Below are 27,199 nucleotides of genomic sequence, written 5' to 3' on the forward strand. Positions count from 1 at the left end.
TAAAATCTCCAGGGACAGTGACTCCACCACTTCTCTGGCCAGACTGTTGCAATGCTCAATAACCATTTTGATGAAGAAATTTTTCATAATATCCAATCTAAACCTCCCTGAGTGCAACTTGAGGCTATTCCCTCTTGTCCTAGCAATTGTTACATGGGAGAAAAGCACCAATTTGAACTACTTGAACTTCCTGGCCACCAGGAGAGAAATGTTGTGCGATCTATCCTTAAGAGGATAGCTGAACTTCAGAAAATTGTATCATGACACTGATTTCACGTATACCTTACTGCATTTTTTACTGTTCCACTTGAGGAGTTTGAAACCATTATCTGACACTGCTTTTAATTCATCTGAAATTCACTGATTTTTGCTTGCTAAATTCACGATTCAGAACAAAAAGTTTGCAAAGAAGCTAATACCATGGGACTTTCAAATATGTGAAGACACAAGAGCCAACACTACCAAACCAGAAGACAACACAACAATTCAGGAACATTTTCTTTCTATGAGTTATGTATCTTCACCAGGTTTCTAGTGCACACAGAATACTCAAGGGAGCATCACAATTAATTTTGTGAACCAGTAAGGCTACGAGGTGACACTGTCCTACGCTGCAGACACATATTCCATTCTTTTTATTTCAGTCTTTTTTGCAGTATCTGCAGTTCTGTACACCATAACAGAAATCCTTCCACAGCTATTGGTGAATCACATATTTTTATGTTACACCCTGTACTGATGCCAAAAAAGAGACGTGAAATTAACCAAAGTACCATAAAAAAATAAAAACCTCCATAAGCTTTCGATTCTTCTTTCTGGCCAACAATAATGAAAAATGTAAGATTTCTTACACAGTTGAACAGTACAGAATCTAATGTTACAGTCAATTAGATAATCACACTACACCAAAACACATAAGTATATGATACAAGAAGAAAATCTTATGCATACAGCAGGGCTCCCTAAATACATTTACAAGACCTTCGTTAGCAATAAGTTTGCTACCTGTCATTCAACATCAGGATCAAAAATAATTTTGACATAAGAGACAAATAAAGAAAGGAGAACAAAAATCTCAATGTTACTTTCTCAAAAAACTGGGAGAACATAAAACTGATACCATTAGACACTTAAACGACAAACCACAACAAAATAACCAACAGTAAAACCTATTACAAAAGACAAAACAAAACAAACAACAAAAAACCCAAGCAAAAAGTAAACCACTCTTCTGGGGAGGGAAAAGGGGATCAAAAGGTAGCATTTGTTATTATCTACAATAGTTGCTGAAATTTTTCAAGTTTATTCACAGGAAAACCGAAAGCTACTGGGACCCAACCCAGGTCCATTCTTCCACACAGCACCATCAACTTCCTATCCTCACTTCTTACAAGCTCCAAAAGGTCTGTGCCCAACCACCAGCTGAACCTGCTACAGAAAATGATCTGGCATAGTTCACAAGAAAGCAAGAACACACTCTTGGTCACAAGAACAGACATGGTGTGCAAGAACACACCATGGTCACTACAACTGGATCTTTCTCCACAGCAGGACACAACACAGTGCTGCTAAAATCACCTCTCAGTGAGGGCACAGGAGAAAAAAACCCTTTAGAGGTCAAGATACAAACACAGCCACAAGAGGACATGCCACCACTTGGTCCTTCATAGTTACTGTTCTTCAAGAACTAGTAATTGAGCAAGTGTGGAAGTCCCTTACTGAAGGTATCCCTAAAACACTGGATTTGCCACAAATCGCAGTCACAGAGGAATGCTGCCCACTGCTGAAGCTCAGTTTGAGAAAGCCCCTTATCTAAATGAGATCTTCCTGCACTGTCAATGGGATGAGAGATTCATGAATGCTAAGCTAAGAGTGTGCATAAATGTTTGCAGGATCAGTATCAAATAACACATTCCTCTTCAAAAGCTTTCTATATAATCTGCAGGAAGATTCACACCAATTATATATTTCATGACTAATTATTCTAATTAAACTGACTGGTAGTACACTAGTGATTCAGCCAGAAAACAAAATATTCAGACTTTACATTCTCCTCCTCCATACTCCAGTGAAATCTCTAATGTATCTTATGATTTATTTATCTCAACCCAAAGGCAAAAATACACTGAGAGTTTTTTAAAAAATCATCAGCTTCCTCCAGCCTCTTAGAAGAAATCCATCCAGTACAGGGAGGTGGTGATGCTGTTCAATGCCATCCTCACTGTTTCATGGTTCCAGTTTATAAAGCCTTTCTATACTGGTGTACACCTGCCCACACCATTTCTGAGCACTGCCACAATTAATGGCAGCCTCTTACCATGAGTTGCCTGTTGGCAGCTTCTTGTATTGCAGCTACTGCATTGCAAAGGTTCTCACTGATGGTTCAGATCCCAGGGAATTTCCAGTGACTTAATGACTCACCTCTATAGCCCCACCTGGTCACAAGCCTAACTGCGTTTGCCTAAAAGGGCTAAGTGCCCGATGGAGAGCAGGGACAAAAACCTCTAATTCCTGTATTTAGGACAGCTACTACATCTTGCCAAGAATGGATCTCACCATGTTTTTGTACTTTTGAAAATAAGGCTAAGAAAAGACACAGCTGTCTTGTGTTACTTTATATGAGTAAAGCACCATTATATCCCTCTATTTGTGTAGGGCTTTCCAAAAAAACTTCATTAGGGTGAAGACTTGTGGTTCAAAGCCAAGTGCTCAGAGGAGTAATTTCCAGAATGGAGACTACCTGTGCAGCTGCAGCTTCTCTTTTTGCCTGTGAATGATGATCAGCCCTCATTACATGGTGATTCCATTCTTCCCTTCACCTCATTCCCACAGGTCTTCTGTTTCATATGGGGCACAGAGCAGACCACACTCCCAAATGGAGTATTGAATGTAACTAAAGGATCATTTCTTCCATGATGCTGCTTTACCCTGGATAAACCAATACACAGAATGTACTGCAGTGCTTATGAATGTTTTACTGATGAAAGGACTTTCTTCTTTAAATGCTGAACAGATAGGGTACAATTGGCTACTTTATGTCTGTATTTTTTTTGTAACTTTTAAGTGTCTTGCTGTTGACCTAAGGAACTTCTTCTATGCATAAGCAAAAAAAAAAAAAAACCAACAAAAAAAACCCCGAAATCAAATGTTTGATAAATCAAAAAAGTCTAGATACACTTCTTTGTCTGGGTGATATTCTTAAGATGCCTAGCTTTGTAGGACCAAGGGAAGATCATGATCTGCAGCTAAATGTGACTGGGAATTGGAAGTATTTCAAAATCTGAAGAGCTCAGCACCAAGCTGTTCAAATCAATTCCTTACCAACTAGTCAAATAAAATAATAAAAAAGAAGAATTTAAGTTACCCTACAAGGTGCTGGCCCAGAGTTCCAATTGCTTCTAAAATAAGATGCAGGTGCTCTTAAAAGTCTAAAGCAGCCTTTCAATTTTAAATTGCTCTTCACTGCATGTTCCATGAATGCTGATCTTTAAAAAGCATGTCTAAATCAAAACACTCCATATTGCAGGATAATCAGTTAAAAAAAAGAAAAAGCGGCACGAAGACAGCCCCAGCCAAGTTAAGTGACAAGCCATGTTTAATATTTTCTCTAAGCAAAAGATAACAAAAAATAAACAAGTATGTTTTGCTCTCTTTTCTCTGTACCTTCAAATAAGAAACTTTCACTCCAAGGTAAGTTACTAGTTTATTTCAACAGTATCAGACTTACTACTACTACTCAGAGACCCATCATTGTGATTATTTTATTGCAATGACACGGTTAGAAAGGTTATAATTCTCTGCAAATAAAACAGAAAATGTATTCCCTGCCCCAATAGCTCTTCACTAAGTGTTTATAAACACACACAACAGCATGGCAAGAAATTGGGGACAAAAAATCACCACAGCAAAAGCACTACTTTAGGTCTGAATTTGCATACATACACTTTTAGAATAAAACTACAATTTGGGAAATCAGATAAAAGGTCCCTGAAGCGTTTACGAGACCACTTTTAGAAGTGATGGTGAAGAATATGTCCAGTACACCTGTACCTAGTGTAATCTGCTGCATGAAACATCTGCAGACACACCATGACCTACTTGAGGTATTGCCACTTGGTAAAAAGGACCAACAGCGAGAGTATCCATCCAGGTATAAACCTCAGTAAATATGATCCCACTGAAGTATGGGCCAAGATTTGGATCCTATAAGATTATACCACTGAGAATGAAAACAGGAGAGAAGCATAGGATCATCTAGTTTGGAAAATACCTTAAAGATCACCAAGTCCAACCAAATTCAATGCTGCCAAGTCCACCACTAAACCATATTCCTAAGCACCACATCTAAAGAACTTTTAAATACCTCCAAGAATAGTCGCTCAACCACTTCTCTGAGCAGCTTATTCCAATGCCAATAACCACTTTGGTGAAGAATTGTTTCCTAATATCTGACCTAATGCTTTCCTAGAGTAACTTGAGGCTATTTCACCTTGTTATCTGGGAGAAGAGACTGACACTCTACAAACCCCTTTCAGGTAGCTGTAGAGAACAACAAAGGTCTTCTCTCAGCCCCCTTCTTTCCAGGCTAAGCAAACCCAGTCCCCTCAGCCATTCCTCAGAGTGCTTGTTCTCTAGAATAGAGTGGCTTTATAGAGTTCTCTAGAGTCAAGAAGCTTTGATGCGACTATTTTAAAGCATTTGTAAAGAAGTCAAATGAACAAAATTTTCCTTCCTCACAGCATACATGTCCTTTAAAATAATCTCAGATCCAAAAGCCTATTCTCTAGGCTTCTCTTGGGACCACGCACTGCTGCTCCCCAGGCTCTATTTAAGTTTTCATGCTATTGTTTTCTAGATGCAATCTCATTTTGATTCTACATTAGCATCTGTTCTGTCTTGTCTTGCTCTCCACTTTCTCATATTCAAAAATACATACCATGCCCAAATAAAACTAACTTGAGCCCTTCCAGCCAGATCATCCAGAACTTCCAGTAGCTCTCTGCTGGGGAAGAATGAGGACCCCAGAGCTGTCATACAAGAATGCTGGTCACAAAATAAGGTGTTGCCTGGGATTTTGAATACAGTCTGAAGTCAATATATATTTGTAAGGAAATCAACAATAATGTTATGGAAAACTTCAACCAACTGCTTTTGGAATAAACAAATCCTTCATAAACATTTCTCTTCAGTACTGAGTGACACAGACCAGCCCTCCTTTGAATTTCTTATCTTAACACCAGCTTCTGGCAGAAAGAGGATTTCTGAATGACCAACACAGTATGTAACTTGGTCAGTAACCAAGTTCTACACACGTATTACATGACTGCCTTCTTTTCAGCTTTTTCTCTCCACATCTGTAACGAAAGGAAAAGGAAAAGGCAGGCAGATGGTCAGTAAATTAGGTATTCTCACCACAAAGATCCCCAGGAGTAGCCAAATTATACAACGCTTCACAAGAGACATCGAGATAAAAGTGTGGGCTCTTTAAATAGACTGACCTCCAACTCCAGCTGAAATCAGCAGAAAAAGCAGAGTGATACAATGAAAAGGAGGAAAAAAGTAATTAGCCAGCATCAGCTGTGCTCCAGCTAAATGGGTAAGAGCATGTGACTGCTTTGAAAAAATATATCCAGATGGAAAGATGCATACTATGACAATGTAAACTCTGTGAACTTTATCATTATGTTAGAATCTTATTTTAAAGTATTCCCAACTGATACAATTAAAATGTATTTAAAACTACGGACTTCCTTGGTTTCAAAATTAACTAAAAATGCACGTATTCCTTGGGGTTCATAGTATTACCCTTCTAAAAACAACATGAACATAAATTGCTGCTGCCCAGCTCTTCTAAATTATAAAGAAAAAAAATTGAATGGTTCCTTAAAGCATAATAATGATTCCTTTTATTATTTAACTCAAACTACTTGAAATGGAAAGGTTTCCATCATAAAAGAAAAGCTCGGAGACCAAAATATTATCAAGTTGGAAGGGTTACACTAATTGCGTTGTTTTCCATTAAAATTGGGACTTGCAAGTACCTTGTTTCCCACAAAATGCAGGGGTACCTGAAGGTCAGGACATGGCTACTTTAAATCATGACAACATCAGATCAAACCTGACAAGCCAAGTCTAGAGTATAAATTTAAAAAACAAGCATGCAAGCCCTGTGAGTATTTTATGGTGCTAGTGGAGCAATTCAATATTCATCAGCAAATTCAAAACCAATCAAGATCTGGGCAAAAATCTCCAGAAGTAGCAAAACAAGGTTCCATATAAGTTGAATTAAAAAATAAAAGTTTTGGGTGGAATCAGAGTTGTGTGCAGAATTTTAACTTGTTGAAGATAAGTCTCACTCTCCACCACAAGGTTAGTTATCATCCACATTTTTCAATATTATTAGAAAATTTAAATAAATTTAAAGTGAAAAATATAAATTACACATACAAAAAGGGAAAATTTAGCTGTAATATTTTCGACATGACTTCATTATGGAGCTAATAGGCTAAATATGGAAAAAGATCAACTAAGTCCCACCATATTAAGGAAGAAAAAATAGACACTCCAAATGGCATTAAGCTGTGTCCAGGGAGGTTTAGGCTGGGTATTAGAAAAAGCTTTTTTCCTAGATGGCTTTTGGGTACTGGAAGAGGCTCCCTAGGGAAGTGGTCACAGCACAAGCCTGACAGAGTTCAAGAACCATTTGGACAACACTCTCAGGCACATGGTGTGACTCTTGGGGTGTCCTGCACAGGGCCAGGAGTTGGAATCGATGACCCTTGTGGGTCTCTTCCAACTCAGGATATTCTATGACAACTTTTTTTATTAAGAGACGGAGAAACAGTAATGCAGAGATGGTCAAGGATCTACTTTGAGATTTATATTAAAGAACCAAGGAAGCAAGCAGGCAAGCATAGGGCCTTCAACAAAATTAAGCACGAACTGGGCTGTAAAAAGAGTACTGAAACATCAGGTGACAACTAACGCAATGTCAATAACTTCAAACAGAGAAACAAAGGCATGGGAATTTATATTGTATATTCCCATGCAGAATAGGAAAGACACACACATGGCAGCTGACAAGCCCAATATAAAATGGAGAAGTGAAAATACAGTTTTAAAACAGCAAATGCCACTGTTGGTAAAAACAGTTCCTGCATCCATGTGGAACCTGAAGGGCAGCCAGGGGAATAAAGCTGTTGAAGCTAGTCCAGTTCATTTGGCAGTGACACTGCATAAGCTTTTAAGTTTACCCCAGTTACAAGGCAACAGCAGACTAATCAGCCCTCAAACAGCATTTAAAGTTAAATACAACAAGATTCCATGATCATCCTCATGTTTCCCTGAAGAGGCATACAGAAGGGATGCAGTGCATCACTTGGTTCCACACCAACAGCATACACGAGCCAGCTGGTGCCATAGCAAAGCAATGAGTTTTTCCAAATATTTGAAAAACAAAAGTGTCAAACCTCATATTTTTAATTTATTTGTTTTTTAATTGAAATTGAATTGAAAAACAAACCTCAAATCCCTCTGATTAAGTTTATCATGACAAATACAGATTACCGCAACAGACAGTTTTCTGCTTCAAAAGTTCAGCATTCTGGGTTGGTGGTGTGGAATAAAACTGAGCATCCCACAAAATTGTGACATTTACCTCAGATGGTTGCAGTTAATATTTTATGATGAATTTCAAACTAAACTACAAAGAAAGTAGCTGGACAATACACTGCATGCCTTTGAACACAAAAAATTATTCACAGGGATCTACAGCAATTATTCCAGTTCCAATGACTTACATGCTCTTCTAGAGGAGACTGTTCAACCCAAGAATTGGCTTGTCACTTATTTTTATTCTGTCATCTTTAAGTGTGACATTTTGAACAAAAGGCAGATAAATTTACACAGATCACCTAAGCAATCTACACCCAAATACAATAAACTTTCTATGGATTGTTCAAAGTGCCCTAAAATTTTCTTAGCAAATAAGCTCCTTTGTAGAGGCAGGACTTTTGCTTTGCTGTCAGCAGCAGTGGCATGGTGGCAGTAGCAGCCACACCAAGCCCTCTGCCAGAAACGGGATTTTTTTCAGCCCTGTTGCTTCTCTCTTCTTCAGAGACAAGTCTTACTAGTTTACATCTAGGATCTTCTTCTGCAGACCACAAAAAGTGGCAAAGAAACAAGAGCAGAAATCATGATTCTGGTAGTTGATGCAATGTGGCTCTGCTTTGATTACCTGTTTTTACAGACAAAATTGTAAAGTTCTCAGGAGAGAGAGAAATCAATCCATCCCACTTTTGAAAAAAAAAATTAAAAATCAGGCAAATCCTGAAATATCTCTTAACAGATGAGGTCTGTGCATCTATACAGAAATGTTTGGACATTTCAATTCTCAGCCAGATTTCAGGGAGTTTGTGTTCTGGCCTGGTTACAACATAACCCATACAATATAATTTTAAGCTACTACCAAACACAAGGGAAGATGGAAAACAGTAGTTCCAGTGAAATTGCTTTTTCTTTCCTATGCATAAATTTGAACTCCATTAATTCATGTCAACAGCATGTTCCCTCATTATTTAATGGTTTTAAACCAAACCAGCTTAATAAACTTGGTATACCTGGTCAATCAATATTTGAATAGAAGAGTTTTGAAAACACATTCAGACTATTTTTCTAAATCACTTATTCTCAGAGTTTCATAAGTGCTCTTTTCCTTCAGGAAACAAATTGTTATTAGGCCCCTCACAGTAAACACAGAAGAGGCTCATGCTGTTGACAATCTCTGTTTCATTCTGATGCTACAGGTTAAAAATCAGTGTACTGAATCAATCAAGTGAATTATCTACTCACAAAGCAGCTCCAAAGATTCCTGTTTACTGTAGGTTTATCACAATCTGTCAGACTACTGAAATCAAACCAGGCTTAAAATCCATCCTGGAGATGTGTGAAGTTTGTCTATCTGTAAAAAATAGCTCATGAGAGGCAGGCATATTACTGAGGTAATCTGAAATGTGCATCTGCCTGCCCATGATAAAAGCAGCCTTAGACTCTTCATCCAAGCTTAAAATATTTCATATCTGATAGATAATTAAACTGCAGGGGAAGAGTGCAAAAGAATTTTTTTTTTTTACTGTTGGGCTGCTGGCAGTATAGAATTCCTCTCACACAGAACTAGTATTTTTCCCTTCAGCAGATGCCAAAGAATACTCAATCCAGTCAATATATGCTTAATGCTAAGTGTAGTGATAATGCCTCCCCCCACTTCACAGACTGGGGCTAGATTCCCACAATTCCCTACCTAAGGTTGTACATCCACAAGAGCTGCTGGTATTCTGTGCTACCTATTCATCAGGCATCAAAATGTCTCTTTTTATCTTTTTTCCCTTTTTTTTTCTTTTAAAGGAACAGTATTTTTTAAGCAGAATTTCTGTAATTATTTCACATATTTTTATCATCTCTAGGGTTTCCTTTACTTAGCAAATGCCTTTTAAAAATCTCTTCTGAGGATCTATAACAGCAAAAACCTAGTACAGTATCGCATGAGAAAACATATCCCAGCTTTTATTTTACAATCTCCCTCAGTGAAAGGGTGAGACTTAGAGAAATCCAGCTCTTTCTTAAGCTCATACCTCCTGTCCATCAGTTCTTTTATCTGAAAGGGACCCATAGCTAAAGGTTTTCCACCAGCTTCACATTCTCAGTCCATGTTAGCTTGTCTTTGTGCTTCAGGGACTCATGAAAACAAAGATAACAAAGGTAAGCATGTCTACCTGATGAGGCCATCATTCTGCTTGGAGGCTATCCTTACACACTTGGGACCTGGGATTACTGCTACTACTGCTACACATTTTAGAGAAGGGCTGATTTCTTTCTGGAGTAGAAGGATCGCTCTCAGCTAGTCATAGAAAGAAAGGTCGTTGCAAGCCCTTAGTTCTACTCCTGGGTAATATGAAGAGATACATTAATAAATGTCATATATCCATAATCAGTCGTACATGTGTGACAGACAACTTCATGTCTATTCTTTAAATATATAAATTCTGAGATTACCAAGATAGTTATTCAGGGTTAAGAAACAGTGGGATCACTTTAAAGCATTCTTTTTCCTGACATCTTCCTTAGATAATTTTGAAAACATTTTTAATGGGCTCTTCTTTTTTCTTTCTTAACCTACTCACACAACAAAACTACAAGGCTCGACATGGTTAAAAAAGTAAATAGTAGAAAAATCTTGTTGTATGTATGACTGAAAACATGGTGTAAGAGTCACAGCTTTCATGGAAATGTATCCTGACAAAAAGTTGTGAAAAGTTAATGAAGCATGAATTAAGAACCATCAAATAGACAGCATGGCTAAAGGCAAGATTTGCAAGAATATCTCAGGATGATTAGAAACACTGATGAACTGATAAAAGCACATTAAAACAAAGAAATATCTAGAACTGCATGGGAAGGGGAAATAATTCATCTGCCCTGTAATGAGGTAAAAAAAAGTTCTTTTATTAATATAGAGTAAAATATTTTGTCAGCCATAGTATTTTGACATTTTAAATGTCATTAATACAAGAACAAATAAGAACTCCTCTCAGTTATTTCTTGGTATTTCATGTCTGCAATAAAATTACTCAAAAGTTAAGATAAAGACAAAATTTTCAAGTAGCTTAAAATTGTTCGAGATGCTTCTAGCAGCAACAATATACAAATGTTTGCAAAGCCACCAAGAAATCTAACTGAGCATTCATCCCAGTCCCCTTCTCCACAGGTACAAATGGTAAGATAAATGCATAGTGCTACTTGCAAACACAGACATACTCTAATTGGAGATGGCTGCTGGAGTATGGCTTTAGAGAAATTGTTCACCCAGAAGGAACAGAGTTTCTCGGTGATTTCCGTAATCCCTGATCCACTGGACATTGAAACAGAATGTAAACAAGCACAGGTCATTCAGATTTTCATCTAAGCTAGTACAGTAGTGAACTGATTTTTAGGCATGTAACTATTTCCTAACATTGGAAAATGACTACATAATCCCACATTTAATTTCCATGGCTCTCCCAGGGGCTGATTTACCAGGCAGAGAGTTCCTGGAAATCATCCCCAATAGAAGATCTTTCTGGGAGAGGATGCTCCAGGCCACAGGTTCAGGGAGAGACCACGTAGCTTTTAGGGTCTCTCATATATAAGCACTCCCTCCTGACTTCCCAGGAGTACACTTGGTTTTATTCAATAATGTAAACTATGAGAAAATAACTCTTCACTCTTCATGACTTGATGACAGGGGACCTGAAGAGGTTTTGCTGGACAGATACAGAAGCCAGCTTCCAGATCTGGTAGAGAGGAATCATCCAGCCCAAATAGGACCACTCTCAATATGAAAAAGACACCTACTTTCTCTCCTTTGCAAATGCATTACACTTCACAAACTGCACTACAGAGGCAGAAAATGATGTTTGAGCTAGTGGAATAATATGATATTTCATATATATTGACTCAACATGACAGTGTTTGTTTTCAGTTGAGACAATCTGTCTGATTCAAATGAGTTCAAGCTGAAAGACTAGCTGATTTTAAAAGACAGGAGAAAAAGCACTGTGGCTGTCTTTAAATGCTGAGACAAGGAGGAGGCTCAAGAAAAGTAGCAGGGGTGGATGAGATAAAAACAAGAGGAAGTTATTATAAAATGGATTTAAAATAAATAGACATATTACTACCTGGGGTCTAAAAAGAAAAATCTCATCAAAACATAATGATGTTCATATTTCTGAACTAGGCACAGGAGGAAAAAGATCCCAGTACCAGCTTCTAATTAAATATTTGCCAACACAAAAAAATTACAGCCTTTAGTTTTCAGACTTCCAACTTCGCATAAGTAGTTGGGAAAAACCTGGGAGAGAGTTTTCTTTTTTTTTAAGAAGGGTAATAGAAATTATAGTTCCAGGCTTTGAGCTTACGGATATGTATTTGTAAAAGTGCATTAGGGGCTGTACAGAATATTATGAATTATGGTCTGTAGGACACAGAGAAAAACTGCATAGCAGATTCCCTCCACGGGAAGAACTTTTCTTTTTCCTGAAAGAGTTAATGACAGGAGGTCTTCAGCAGGCAAACCCTTGGTAGAGAAGGGTGCCTCCAAAATATTAAGGCTTGGCAAGGAAAATATCCGGTTAGATGAATTCAGGCTGAGAACAGACCAAGATAAAGCATTCAATTAGCCTGCAGCTTGACCCCACAGACTTCTAATGGTGCTTGAAAAAGATGAGCTGTCTTTGACAGTCACACCATACAAAAAGACTTCAAGGCAATGTACCAGGAACAGAAAGCAGAAGCTAAAAGCAAATCTTGGCAGCAACAGAGGTTACCAAGCAGTTTTGAGTAAAGAAACATTCATTAGCATCAACAGAGACTTGATGAAAAAGGAGAAAGAAAAGTATGATACTGAACTATGAAGATGAAATAAACCATAAAGGCATATACACAGGCACAATGCTGTGGTGTAAATAAAATCACAGCTTTCAGTTTGATGAGTTAAAACAAGGTAAGTCTAATGGCACCTAAAAAACTTTTAAGCATCATCTTCTAGGAGCATTCCTTGGGAAGTGAATGCAGCAGGACTGCTCCCATCTCTTCCTGGGTCCAAAGGTCAGTAATCAACAGCTGCACTCGCAGATTATCACCTGCAAGGAGTGCAGGACATTGATCTGTATACAAGACCAGGTGCTCTGAAGACCTGAATGATCTGGGCAGGAGGGGCCAATCAACCTGGCTACCAGCCCCAAGTCAGGAAAGGTAGGACCTTGGCCACCTTGGGGCTTAATCAGAAAGAATCCCTTTGCGTTTCTTTCCTGATTAATATCTTGATAATTTCAATTAAAGACTCAGTTCTCCCCCATTGGCTTTCACCAACCACAATCTACATGAACACATTTTTACAATAAATCTAATATTTCATTAAACACTTTGATCTAAGCTTTGGCCAGAGAACATGCAGGTAGCATTTCCAATTATCAGCCCTCTTCTACAACCAGAAGAGAAATACTCCCAGATCTGCAAATGAATCAGAAGCTTCTTTACAATGAGAAGAGCTAATTTCATAACCTCTATTCAGTGAAAACATCTCTTTTCCACCCTATTTAGCATAATCTGACATAAAACATCTCATCAGAACTTTGTAATTTCCTTTCTTGATCAGAGAAAAATCTTCCTAAAATGGTATGTTCATCTTACTGTAATCCCATTATTTACAATTAATTCTATAGAGGATGTTTGTTCACCAAGCTGAAATCTTAAGAGTGGAATGAGAAGAATAATTTCTAGAATCTGCTACAGCATTGACTAGAGCATTATTTCAAAAAAATTTCCCAAACCTATCAAACATCCAATAAACCAGCCCACTGTGAAGCCTTGAAGTTCTTTAAAGAAGATAATAAATCCCAAATCACTGCTCAGAAATCTCTGTGGAAATGCAACAATAGGTTATGGCACTGCGTCTCTGCAATGTTCTGAAATAAACATAGTTCAAATAACTACCCAAACAAATCCATGTTTTGTAACAGATTAGGTATGCTGAATCTTCAAAATATAAGTTGCCTTTTTATACTGTCATGGACCAATCAGAAGAATAAAATCCCAAATTGCACTGAGAAAATGAACAGGGATTTTCTCAGTGTCTCTAATACAGGAACAAGGAACTTAAAATTAATCAGCAAGAGGCAAGTTCAAAAACTACAAGTAATATTACTTTATTCAAACTCCACTTAAGCCCTTATGTCACAGGATATCCTGAAATTTTATTTTTTATATACAAAAACTTTTAAAATTATTTGAACTAAGTTATGGAAGTTATTCTACCAACTTTTTTTTTTTTAATTGTAAAGGTATAAACTCCTTTTTTAAGAACTCCCTGAGCTGCAGATCACTGAGGGCTGGGAGAACAAGCTGGCAAGACACTTTTATATTTCTCTGATCCCCTATTTCCTCACTGTCACCAAATAGCAACGAGATGCAAGGTGGGGTTAGACAGCCTCAAGCCTCATTCTGTATGGCTGCTGTGGTAGTTCTTGTTTCTGATCATTGAAGCTTCCAGTTCCATCCAAATGCTTCATCTATTACTTGTTCACCAAGATGAACTTAAAAGGATGTATTTATTTGCATTTACTTATATGTGGGGTTTTTTTCCCCCCTCTTCACAGTATTTTCATGTTTATTTTGGAACAGTTTGGTAGAGTCATGGAATATATCATCCCACAGACTCCCCTATTTCATGGCTTGTTGGCTTCTGCAGTGGGCTGTAACAGCCACAGATGGATAACATGAAAGATACTTTTGGGTATCTATGGAAACAAATAGCTGAAGTCTGCCTCAGGGTCCTCTCTTCAGATCCTTCCTCCATGCTAGGAAAGGGCAGGCAATCTCCCCCAGTCTCCAATACAGAGAGGAGAGAATCATGGCAGCAGGCACTGGGAATGAAATGGGGAGCTGAGTTAGGTAAAAAAGCAGAGGAAGAAGGATGCTGTAATTCAGAAGTAAAACAGAAGAGAGAGCAGGACTAAAGGGAAAAGCAAATACAGATGAAGAGCAAGACTGTGTCCTTCCTATAGCTTGATTCCTACGTAGTCTGTTCAGTAGGGTCCACTGGTATTTTGTACTTTAACTACTTCCGTACATTTCCAAGCTCACTGGTCTCTACCATCTGTTTGCATGAGGGTCTCTGTGAATGTGCAGGTTAATGTGAAAGAAAAGGAAACCCAGAAAAATCATTTTTGTTTGTTTAATCTTGCCAAGCTGATCCTTGAAATGTCATGCTAAACTACAAGTTAATAACTTTTATTTTAAGAATATCAACACATTTTTATCAAAGCTCAGTAAGTTTCACAAACTGTGACTTCAGAGAACATCTCAACAAAAAACTCTATTTCATTAAACTTATCCTTTCTAACAATTTCATCCAATTCCATCAAGATCAATTTTATTAGCAAGTGCATGTTGTCTTTGGGTGCTGCTTTATTTGCCCTGCAGTTATTCAGGTTTAACAAAAACTTTGGGTAAAAAGGAAAACCTCCAGCTGGCTGTTCATATCCACAATGCAGCAGATACTCTATTGTCCTGCTGCTGAAAGATATGAGAGTAGAACTACAGGAAGCCCTCTGTAATTCCCAAACATGGCTCTTTTCTTTTCAAAACTACAGACATCATGTTCCTTCTGGCTACATCAGGCTGTACAACACCTCCTGATCTCATGTAAATCTTGTATGACCAGACACAGCTCAGCAACTTACTCAGCTTTCAAAATACCATGTACTGTGGGTATTTGTCATATGCAGATAACCTGTGAACAAGCCCAAGCTACTTTCTTAGGAAATAAGGAGTTAATGAGAATGCCAGTGCCAGCACATCTCAGCTGAAGACTCCAATGCTATACACAGTTAACAATAATTACACATGGACATTCACACACTAGGTGGGTAAAATAATCTTTGGAGCAAAGGAATTTATCATCTTGTACCTCAGTCACTCACCATCTGAAACTTAGTACAGTAATTAAACGCCTTGAACATATTCAAATCAGTATGGAAAAACAGCCATCAAATTATTATGTTAAACAAACATTTTAAGTACAACATTTGACAACCCTGCAAGTGTGTACTTGCTCAAAATTAAGGCCAGAAGAGCTAAAATTCAGCTCTGGATTAACAAATTGGCTTTTAATACATGAAGATAGTGTAATCTTAAATTCTGCTGTATCACACCTTGTCATGTTAGGCTTCATGTGAGAGAAAGAGTAAACTGCAGATTTTGCTGGGAGACAATACATCATTTACATTCTAGAATGGTGGAGATAGTGCTTTTCAGCCAGCACCAACATACATACACAGCGATGTGTAGGGGGGAGGTGTGTGTGCACACTTGTGCATGTGCATGTTTGTTTACAGAGAAACATCTACCCAGACAAGAAGAGAAAACCAGCAAGTATATCTGTCCCAGAACTGGGGACAGCACCAAGAATTCTTTGAGCGCTTGTCCAAGTTCCTAATGGTTTCTCCTCTGAGGAATTATGTGCCCCTCATCAAATCATCCAAGGAACTACAGGCCAACAAATTTCACCTCAACTCCTGGGAAGTTGGTGCAGCAATTAATCCTAGGCACATTAAGCATAAGAAAATCATCATAAGTAGCCAATATGGCTTCACCAAGAGAAAGTCATGCTTGACCAACTTGACAGACTTGTAAGATGAAGTAGACCTACCCGGTAGATGAGAGAATAGCAGTGGATATTTTCTACCTGGCCTCCAGTAAGGCATTTGACAGTGCCTCCCATAAGATCCTCATAGAGGAGCTGCTGATATAGGGAATGGATAAGCAGACAATGATGTGGATTGAAAACTGGCCAGGCCCAGAGGCTGGTTATCAGGGATACAAATTCTAGTTGGATGCCAGTGACCAGCAGTGGGCCACAGGGGTCAGCACTGTTTGAGATCTTTGTTAATGATCTGGATGATGGGGCAGACTGTACTTTCAGCAAGTTTGCAGATGATACACCTGGATCACTCGGGGGCATCTTATCAATGTAATACCTGAAGGGAGGGTCCAAAGACAACAGAGCCAGGCTTTTTTCCACTGGTGGCTTGTGACAGAACCAGAGATAATGGGCACTAGTTGAAGCACAGGAACATTAGGAAACACTTGTTTTGACCAAGCACTGGCACAGGTTGCCCAGGGAGTATGCAGAATCCCCCTCCTTAGAGATATTCATAAACTGTCTGACACAGTCCTGGGCATCTGGCTCCAGGTGTCCTTGCATGAGCAGCAGGGGATGGACCATGTGACCTCCAGAGGTCCCTTCCAATCTCACCAATTCTCTGTCCAGGAAACAAACAAACAAACAAAACCGCCCAAAACTAAACAAAATAGGAAAACCAAAATTATTAAAAAAAAAAAAAACAAGAAGAATATTTAGATGTCATTTCCAATCTCTGGAAACTGCATCTAACCACTCTACAAGAGCATCAACACATTTTCATTCTATATTTACATGTGTGGGTGGCATAATTTACACAAACACACACATTTGCGTGCACAGAACTGCAGAACTGAAAAAAAATAATTTCCTCAGCAACAGGCTGACATATTTTATCAAAATTCTCCCAGAGACAAATGCACACAGATTACTCACCTTCAGGGATTGTCTAAAGCTGTAGAGTGACTCCCTAATATCCCAGTATGTCTTCATACTTCACAATCTTCATGCACAATCACATCAGCCTAAGTCCACATGCTTCAGCTGCATCTGGCCCAGAAGCAGCTGTGCAGAAGCTCTCAGAACTTTCCATGGATTTCAAAAGCACTTGTATGCAAGAGCACAACCTACACAGACCACAACCCGCATTTTGGACCAACCTGCATTCTTCAATCCAGCTGCTCCATGATGACAAAACTGCCACATAACCAGAGTATGCGATCATTATGTATGTTTCAGAAATACTGTACCTTGCTACAGCATGTTTGGACCTCCAAGGGGTTTAAGGTATCTGGAAACTCAAGATAATTTCATGAAGGCACTAAATCCACACTTCTCAGTTCTACTCCTTTTTTGGGTTGCCATTTAGTGATTTCTATGTTGAATATACTCACTTCACTAGTAACTGGATTTTTTTTTTAATTATTACTTTGTCCATTTTTTTGGGTCTTGCTGGATCATTGATTGCTGTCAGCAGGAGATTTTTCCAGCAAATTATGTCTTCAGCTATACCTGAGTGACTCTGCTCAATTTAGCTCAGCAATCAGAACTTAATTAAAAATTCTTTTAAGAATGTGCTGGCCAGAAAAGACTCATCATGTCAGAACAGCATTTACTTTGCAGCACTGATAGGAACACAAACTAATAAAAACTTTTTGTTCACACTAAAATGAATGCCCTGGACTCTCACTAGACAGTAGAAGCAACTGATGAGAGGTAAGAATCATATCAGTGGGCAGATCTGTTCTGCATGAATTACTCTATTCAGACAATCACTTTCCAAATTAAAAAATCATCAGATAAAGGGAATCTCCATAACTACAACAGAATATATAATTTTAATATACTTCCCCGACAGAGCCAAAATGTATGTGAAATGCACCCAAAGTTATTCAGAGAACTGAGACAGCACAAAATTTTTCATTCTGTCCTTTCCAAATGGGCATTTCATTTATTTTGACCTTTAATCCATTGCTTGGTTAATTTCTTCTATTTGTGTGATTACACACAATGCAGCTGAATGCATCTTTCTACACAGATACCTAAAATTACCTTTTTTTAGGCTAACTGTTATATCACCCTAAATTCCAATACATGGATACACTGATTTTGTGGCACTAAGACAATGGTGAGAATTTTATTTCTACTTATAGTCTGGTTTTCTACCAGAGATATATCTAATGGTTCCACAAGAGCAAACTGAGAAAAGACGAAGAATACCATCAAAAAAACCTTAACTTTCCTAGGCTGGTGCTGGTCTGCACTGGAAAAATTTCAGAGGTCCACAGGTCAAAAGAATTGGAATGAATGGAGCAAAAGCCTCAAAGTCTGACAAACTTGGCTGAAAATGCAAAATTAAAAGACCCCTGAATTTAAGATTTTACTTTCTGCATATGCTCACTGTTATTATTTTTATATTTTTATAGATAGCACAATCCTATGCTGAATGCTAAAACTCTTGAAAAGAGGGTTGAATATGCACTCAAAATTAACTCGATTTAATACATTCCTAATTTTCTCTTACATACTTTCTATTCTCTTTTTTAAGTCACACCTTTTAGCTTGGTTAACTACAAACACCCAAGTATAACTTGAGTAAAATAACCAACAAGCTGTCATTAAAAACAATACATTCTGTTCTATACTCTATATTTACTGTTTGAATTTCTTTAAGACATGCTGTTTCCAGTTATCAATGAAATTATTTCCATGATCAGGCAAAATAACACAAAGTAGGATTTTAATCAAACATGCAATCTGCAATACAAGGCAAATTGATAAAGCAAATACATTAGTTTTACTAACTGGAACAGTGAATCTAACTGTCATGCTCAAAATTCTCAAATCAAGCTACTCTGCCACCAAATTCCTTGCAACTAATAATAAATACTCCTCTCTTTCACATTATTTCTCTTCTTTATATTGTAATGCCTGGTGGTCATTATCTCTGCTATTATATAGCTTTTATGAAAAAAGAAGGCCTAAAGGAAGAAGTTTTATGATGCTTGATTCTTTATTCATCTTGATTTTTAATCTAGACTCCAAAGAGAAGTTCAAATTTCTGACTCAAAGTGTGTTAGGGTTAATGGAAAAATCTCTCTTCACTCTTACAAGATTGTGCCACAGGCTTCAAACTGTTCCTTCTCTTTATTGTTCTTGCTATTTCAATTTTGCCGCAGTTTGTCTATGCCATCCAAAAGTGCCAGAAGAATCAATTTTATTTTATTAAACACTCACCTCAAACCACTGGCCATGTGACTGCATTTTAAGGATGACACAAGGATCTGGTTTTGAGAGGGCATCCCTGTCTGATATGCCTTTGCATGCAACTCGCAACTCCACTTTAGTCAGGCATGGGCTGTTAAAAATTCCCAGGGTATTGGCTGCTGATTCATAGATGTTGCTCATTTTCTTCATTCCTTGTTCTGAAAGAGAGAAAAGGTCTATTAAGGATGGTGCATGCACAGTACAACCCTTCCTTCCACATAGAAGCCAATGCAAATTTCTGCTTGACAATAATTGTGAATGAGAACCAGAGCATGAGGGGAAAAAAATAAAATCAAAGAAATACCTACAGAAAAAAGAAATAATCATCTCATACGTTTATAAGTAATCCAAGTTCAGAACAAAATTTTCTGCCATGCCTGTGAACTCTGGGGGTGAACTGTGAGCTCAACTTCCAGCTCTGCTCCTGCTTATAGAGCCATGTTTCCCCAGGCCATAGGATAGACAGGATGGTAATTCCACATTTCTTATGGTAACACCATAACGAGGCTGAATTAAATTTGTTCAGCACTCCTCCAATCTGCTTTTATTTCTCTCTATTCCTTCTAAAGAGTATGCACTTCTTCTCACACAAACCTTAGGCACAAATGTCATAGAAGGCCCCTTTCACACCAACCTTAAATTCCAAAACACATTTCATTGTTTCCACTTACTACAGAAGATTACCTGCCTCCATTCCTAAGCAAGTAGCCAAGACTGATGTACTAAACAGAAGGGCAGGATATTTATGCTGGCATGTCTTGTTGTTATGGAGTGTTTGCTCTTTTGGGTCAGGAATCAGAGTTACATGAACACAGATAGCTGGAATAACAGGGACCTCCAACCTTACTTCATTATGAACACCACCACCAATCTTGTAGCTCAAGCCTGTTCTCTCAAAAGAAGCAACAAAAACATTTTAATGCAGAGCTCACCAAGAATCCCTATGTGACCATTTTTGCATCAATAAAGAAGACTATGGGAACGCTGTAATTCGCACATTTGTTCTGAGCTTCACAGCCTGACCCTTTAAAACCTGGCTCTTAGTACTTGGATTAGCGCCTTCATCACCTTACCCCATTACAGAACAGCCACAAAAAATGAATCTCACACTTCTAGAGGGCAGATTTGTCTTGACATTTTATCAGCAAGACATTTTAGTGGTCTGTTTCAAACCTTTTCACTGTCTATTCCACAACATCCTGTTCTCAGAGTTTAATGATTTTTGAGAACTGTTTTGATAATTAACTTTCAGACATATGGAAATTAAAGTGAAGTTTTTTTCCCCAAATCTGCTAAATTAAAAATAAACACAAAACTCACAAAATCACACCTATCCAGTTTTCCTATGAATTAGAAAGGCAAAATTGGAAAGGTATTTCTCAATTCAGAGTAAGAGGAGCTGGCAATACAGTGAGAACCTCTAATACACACAGAGAAATTTCAGGAATGAAAGTCTGAATGATAAGGGAGATCATCTGCTCCCCTGGCAGAAGAGATAAAAGCTTATTAACAACTTACAGTTCTTCAAATCTATACAGCCAACTGTATGACCATTGATCTGCTGTGAATACCCCATTCAGATATAGGTGAAGTGAGTCTGAGTAGACCACAACCACTCTCTGAAGCTCTCTGAAGCTCAGGCTCTACAGGCATATTTGAAATGTGAGCCACACCACACCACACACATCCTAAGATCAAAACAGTCACCCTCAGCCCCTCCCAGTTCCTCGTAAATATCGTCACCTAAACTACAGTAAATCAAACTTCCTTGGATATACTGCTAGGGAGAAACATGACAGAAAATAGGCGAAACTAAACAACATATGGAAAAGGTAATGATATTGGGCTACGTTATAAAGTGAGGGACTGGAGAGACTGTTGTCTAATTATTCATTTTATAACCCCTTCTCCTTCAGAAAGCTGCTCAACAAGCTCATCCCTCAAATTTACAAGACATTTTTACATGCTGCCCTTTCCAAATTGAAATCCATTTGAAAATTGGGTTAATTCTGTCTCATGCACATCATACATCATTAATAAAATGTCATCCTTTGTGCAGAAATAGGCTGGTGATTTAATTAAACTGGATGATTTCAACACTGAAGAGGAAAAAGTAGCAGAGTGAGGGGGAGAGATGTATTTTTCTTCCTCCTACAATAATTATACACTGAATTTTCAGAACAGCAGGTAAGTATAAAAATTATATTTCTTTTTATCACTACAACTGTTATTTTAGCTTTTGCAAGTTCTAAATTTATCAATGGAAAATATCAAGCCACAGCCTTATTCTTTTGTCTCATTATATTCTTCTTTTAATATAATCACCAGCTTGGGCTGTTGTGCTGATGTCACATCACCAGGAAGCTGGAGGCCTGGGAAATAGATTTTGAGCCTACTGAAAGTAGCTAAAAAAGGTATTATTTTGCACAAACATAGACAAGTTAGATTGTGTAACAAGTTTTTTGTCAATTAACTACATACATTATTGATGGAGGAAAAAGTTATTCATTCTTCTTTGCTACAAACTCTTCCATTTTCAGTTCATTAGAACCTCATTATTCTTTCTATGTCCACATAGCTTCAATATTCATTGAACAAGGAGGAAAGCAATAGCACAGATACAAAAAGTAAGGGAAACAAGCGATAGGTCACATACTACTAAACTTTTCATTTCATTGCTGCATACATTCTCTCTCATTTCCTCTGGAAAAGAGGGAAGTGGTGGATCATATGCTTCCCACACAAACTTATTAGCCAGTGCTAGACTGAACAGAATGGGGAACCAAACCAGGCCTTCTGTTTTCACCTCTCCATGGTGAAATACCAAGAAGACAGTACTAACTGGAAAAAAAAATTAAAAGTGCACTGTGCTGAAATTGAAACATACTAGGTTACAAAAAAAACCCCAAACAACAAAAAACCCCTCAAACAAAAAAAACCCCAACCCCGGCCCCGCAAAACAAAACCAAAACACAACCCCAAAGAATGCATCAAATAACAAGAAAAAGTGAGAACCTTGAAGACAGGTCTCTGTCTCCACTCTCTCCAACATATCTGCCACATTCTATATCTGGCATACTTAGAGCTCATTTATTAGAAATTAATGTGCTCTTTCAACCTTTGTAAAGAGATTCATGGCTCAAAGTGATCTTATTAATATATATGATGAAATGGGCAATTAAGGACATGAAGCCAAATTCTTCTCAGTAGTGCCCAGTGAAAGGACAAGAGGAAAACAGCACAAACTGAAATTCAGGAAATTCTGATTAAAAGGAAACTTTTCACTGTAAGTTTGGTTGAACACTGCAACATGATTATTGGAGATCTTGTAGAGTCTTCATCCTTAAAGATATCCAAAACTTGTCTGGACATGGCCCTGAGCAACCTACTTTAAGCAGAGGCTTAGAATAGATATCTGCAGAGATCCCTTCCAACCTCTTCTATGATGTGACTAAGGAGAAAACAATCAAATTATAAACTTTTTAGGGTACAGATTGTCTCTAAGATATGTTATTGAGTACTAATTGATGATTTAGGTCCCTTGGCTCCAAAGCCATGCAGAAAATCAAAATATATATGTGAGCCCAGCATTTCTGGCACAAAGTAGTGCTACAAAGGCTCCCACATGTAGGTATTTCATTAAAAGCTACAGCACATGAGTTCAGAAAATTGTGCCTGCCTAGATACCTAGATTACAGTGAAATTCAGTATTATACATTTGACAGCTACATCTTTCTCTATTCAGGGGGACTAAATGGCTTTAAAATGTTCAGTCATCTAGTGCCTGCTGAAGTAAAGATTTTTGTGACATGGAACACAACCAGTACATGTTTCTCCCCACGATCTAAAAGACTTGAATTCAGCTCACACAGTCAGATCCACCTTGTTGTAAAATGGTGATCCACACAACCTCACCACAAACTCATAACGAGGCTCCTTAGATTCACCATGAAATAAATCTAAAATGCTATATGAATTCAGACTTCAAGCTTTCTCCTTTGCCCACAGCGTCATTTTGCTCTCCTATACACACCATGTCCAAAACACTTTTCTGCAAGTTGTCTGGGTGAAGAATGATGGGACTGCTCTCTACAGCACCTTGTGAAGAATCAGGGAAACATTCTCACTCAGCCTCACCTTCAGTTCAGGTAATAACTGAGCAGCAAATGGGAAAGATGCTGAGATTAAAAGCAGTAACCAGTGTGCTTTGCATTTAGAAAAAGGTCTTGTTATTTATAAACCTGTACTCCAGACCAAACTAAACACAAATGAATTTGGGGGTTGCACGTTTCCCATCACTGTATGTTGAGAGCTGCATCTGAATTACTTTACAGGCACTTTGGTCATGAAATGAAAATGAGCTAATAGCACCTGTCTGCTTCTACAGAAGTAAACAGCAAGACTCTGCTCCTGGAAAGATAAATTATGTTTGCAGTATGTGCACATGGTGGGAAATACTAATGGTAGAGTTACATGAAATAAGAGCTGTAAATAAGTGCCTCCAAAAGAGAGTAGGCCTAAAAGCACTGGATGTTGTGGCACTAGCTACTCATATTTATACTTATAAATGATATGTGGGAGAGACATTAAGCATTCAAAACACATGAACAGCTTAATTCTCTAGACAGAAAGCTTTGTACCTACAGCTTCTGGATCTTCCAGGGGTTAAAGTCTAATAAACGGAAATATGAAAACCAAGTCTACAGTTAGAAGTTTAAAATTTAAAAAATGCAGATCAAGTTAAATATAATCCAGTAAGAGCAAGATTTATAGAAAAGGCTGAATATACATTGGGTGTTCAGGTAGAAGAGTTTTAAAAAGTTCCTCTGTTTAGTGACTTGCTCAGCTCCAGCAGAATGTAGGCCATGGACCTCTTCAGGGAATGATACTAACTAAGATAGGTAATTATTTTTCTTTGAGAAATATTATGTAATTGGGAATTCCCAGTCTCTAGTAATTGCTCTATCAGTTGTTGGCACCAAGGCTTCATTAGTTGTGAAAAGCAAATCCATTCCTTCATATTCAGCTGTAAATAAGCTTTGTACAAAGGAAGAAAGGTGGGAATTGATCAGGAGGTACTGATTCAGCAAGATCATTAAATTAATATTCCATGTGCTTAATCAGGAGCTCACTAAGACACCTGGCTTGCCCAGGTCTGAACAGAGACCCCAGCATGATAGGGAAAACAGACCTATCTTTATTGCAATATGTTGTAAGGTTTTTCCATTATGTCTAATCTTGCTGCTGCAGCCATTGCCTTGGCCTTTCTCTGTACATCTCTGGAAATGTCTCATGAACAATCAGTGCTGTCTCAAAACATAGTCATTCAGTTACTTATCTCTGACCGCGTTCCTAGACTCCTGGTTATCAGCCGTATCGCAAATCACTGCACAAGACTCTCCTCCTGTTGGCATTAAAAAAATTACCCTGATCAACATCAACTATATTATAAATTGCTACAGAAGTCTAAATTATCATAGATAATACAGGCAAAAATGCCAGCTAACAAATTAATTTGAATACAAATTATTGTGTAATGAAAAGTCAATAGGTTAGCTAGACCCCTCCACAGGATAGTTTGTGCAATTAAAAATATCATTTTTCCTCATTCACTTTGATTATCTGACAACTATTAACAAAGATTTATTTTAAGTTACACCTATCAGAGTTTGATAAAGGCCTTTTACAAATGAGCAATACACTCAGTAAAGAAGTGGGATCTGGAGAATCCCCAGTAATGCTATTGTGAACAATGAGACATATCTGATAATGCAAGTAATCTATTTGGACAGAAGGGGAGAAGGTTCAGAACAAAGTGCCAGCAGTGTAAATGGAAATACACACACACTGACAGTTCAGAGGGACTCATTACCATAGAACCAGCTGGTTCAATTACAAGGGGAGAAGGGAAAGTCACTGGAAAGAAATTGAGACATCTAACGCATGACAAAACACTGTACAAAAGTGTGCTGCACGTGTACAAATAACCCCATTTCAGTTAGGAGAGAGAAGATCCCCATGATAACTGGAGCACTGGGAGATGCTTGAATGTGCCCAGTTCTGGATGCTCTGAGTGGCTCCCATTGAAGTCAGACTCAGTGCAATGCAAAGCACCTGTAAGAGTCAGTGCTAAAATACATATATTCCATTATCCTCTACTGGAAGAGCAAATCTAGGATTCACGCTGGCTCCTTTAGCATGTAGCTAATGCCATCAGTCACCTCTTACTTCAAAGAGTTCCCACTGTCTTCCTTCTTACAATGCTGTAAAATATGCAGGGGAAGAGAAATCAAAAAATCACTAATACAGAAAACATGAGACTGAACAAATACAAGATCAAAATACCTTTCCTAAGGTTTAATGCAGATAGCTCCCCTACTAGAAAGCAGTATCAGTGCTTACTATTGGAAAAGCAGCAGAGATTTTCTCACAGAATTAACCAAAGTCTGCTTCATTTACATTCAGTGGATTTTTACCAGTCACAAGGAGTATGCCTCTCCCGCAGCACGGCTGGCTCACAGGCTGGCTACAGACGGTGTGTATTTGGGCTTCTTTATAAAATGACACCTTCTAAGGCAGTGTGTTGCTTTAATAGGATATCAGAATGTATTTTATTTGGAACAGTGTAAGGCTAGAGAGAAAACAGACTGATTCATGTATGCTGACACACAGTAACACACACAACTGTCCTCTTATCCAGTCTTGTTTCCTTAAATATTCCTTTCCTTCGCTTGCAACTCAATACTGTCAAGCAAAAACAATAAATAACCTGAGTGTTCCTCTTCCAAATCAAGAAAATGGCATATTTTACCTCAGAAAACATTAACAAAAGTGGGTTTGTTCTTCATTTTATTTCTATTTGCAAATCCATTAGAACTGATGTTCTACAGCCCTTTCTCACCATTATAAAAGTTTAAAATGTATTTAAAAAGCAAGAGAAAGAAATGCCAGAAGTTCAGACTGTCCTATACCATGACTCCCTGAACGGATGATTTATGAGCAGAACTGAATAATATGAAGCCTTAGTAAAATTCAAGCTGCCCCAAGTAAATTATTTACCTGCTGGTTAGGGTACTGGTTCTCAAACTCTGGAGTTCTACTCTTGAGATAATACCTGAAGCATAAGCAGTTGTAAGCACAGGAATTAAACATCGATAAAAAGCTCAGGACCACTGAATCCACTTCAAACACCACACTGGGGAATTACAGACACACAAAACCACCAAATCTACTATATGCAAGTGGTCTGTGAATATAAGTGACATGTAAGTCTAGTAAATCAGAGAAATGTAATTGAATCTCTCTGCCCTGCTAATCAACAATTTCAAAGCTACTACCATGTGATACTTATTTGACTACTTATCACTAAAATCCATTATAATTTTCTTAGGCTTGCCATTTCAGTTTGCTGCTTGCACTAAGTGATATATCAAATGAAACACGGGAAAACAAGTACATTCACTCTGAGGATATGTGTTTGCTGCTTTTTTAAAATTGCTTCTCCCAATCAGATATTAAGAGGAAAAATAAAAGTATCTTAGCAAGAAATGAAGCTTGACAATACAGTTACTTATCCAAGAATCTTAAATAATTGGATATTTTGCTATACTTTGAAGAAAGATAAGCCTGGAACAAAATCAAATAATCACAGCGCTCTAAGGTGTAGCAGTCAAAATTCTGATATCAAATAATTCCAAC

General features: G+C 37.9%; 1 protein-coding gene across 3 annotated transcripts in view; it reads right to left on the reverse strand.

Annotated features, from left to right (window-relative positions):
• The window catches only part of CPNE4 (copine 4), a 239,332-nt gene that overhangs the window by 155,394 nt on the left and 56,739 nt on the right, over nucleotides 1-27,199 (reverse strand). For all 3 annotated transcript variants that reach the window (XM_085051259.1, XM_085051260.1, XM_085051258.1), the window contains one exon: nucleotides 19,472-19,659. In XM_085051259.1, the coding sequence (XP_084907385.1) occupies nucleotides 19,472-19,651 (180 nt within the window). In that variant the 5' untranslated portion in view covers nucleotides 19,652-19,659. The remainder of the gene's footprint in view (nucleotides 1-19,471; nucleotides 19,660-27,199) is intronic.

This window comes from Lichenostomus cassidix, chromosome 2 (genome assembly GCF_008360975.1).
Source record: "Lichenostomus cassidix isolate B80296 chromosome 2, HeHo_3.0, whole genome shotgun sequence".
In the NCBI taxonomy this organism is placed as follows: Eukaryota; Metazoa; Chordata; class Aves; order Passeriformes; family Meliphagidae; genus Lichenostomus; species Lichenostomus cassidix.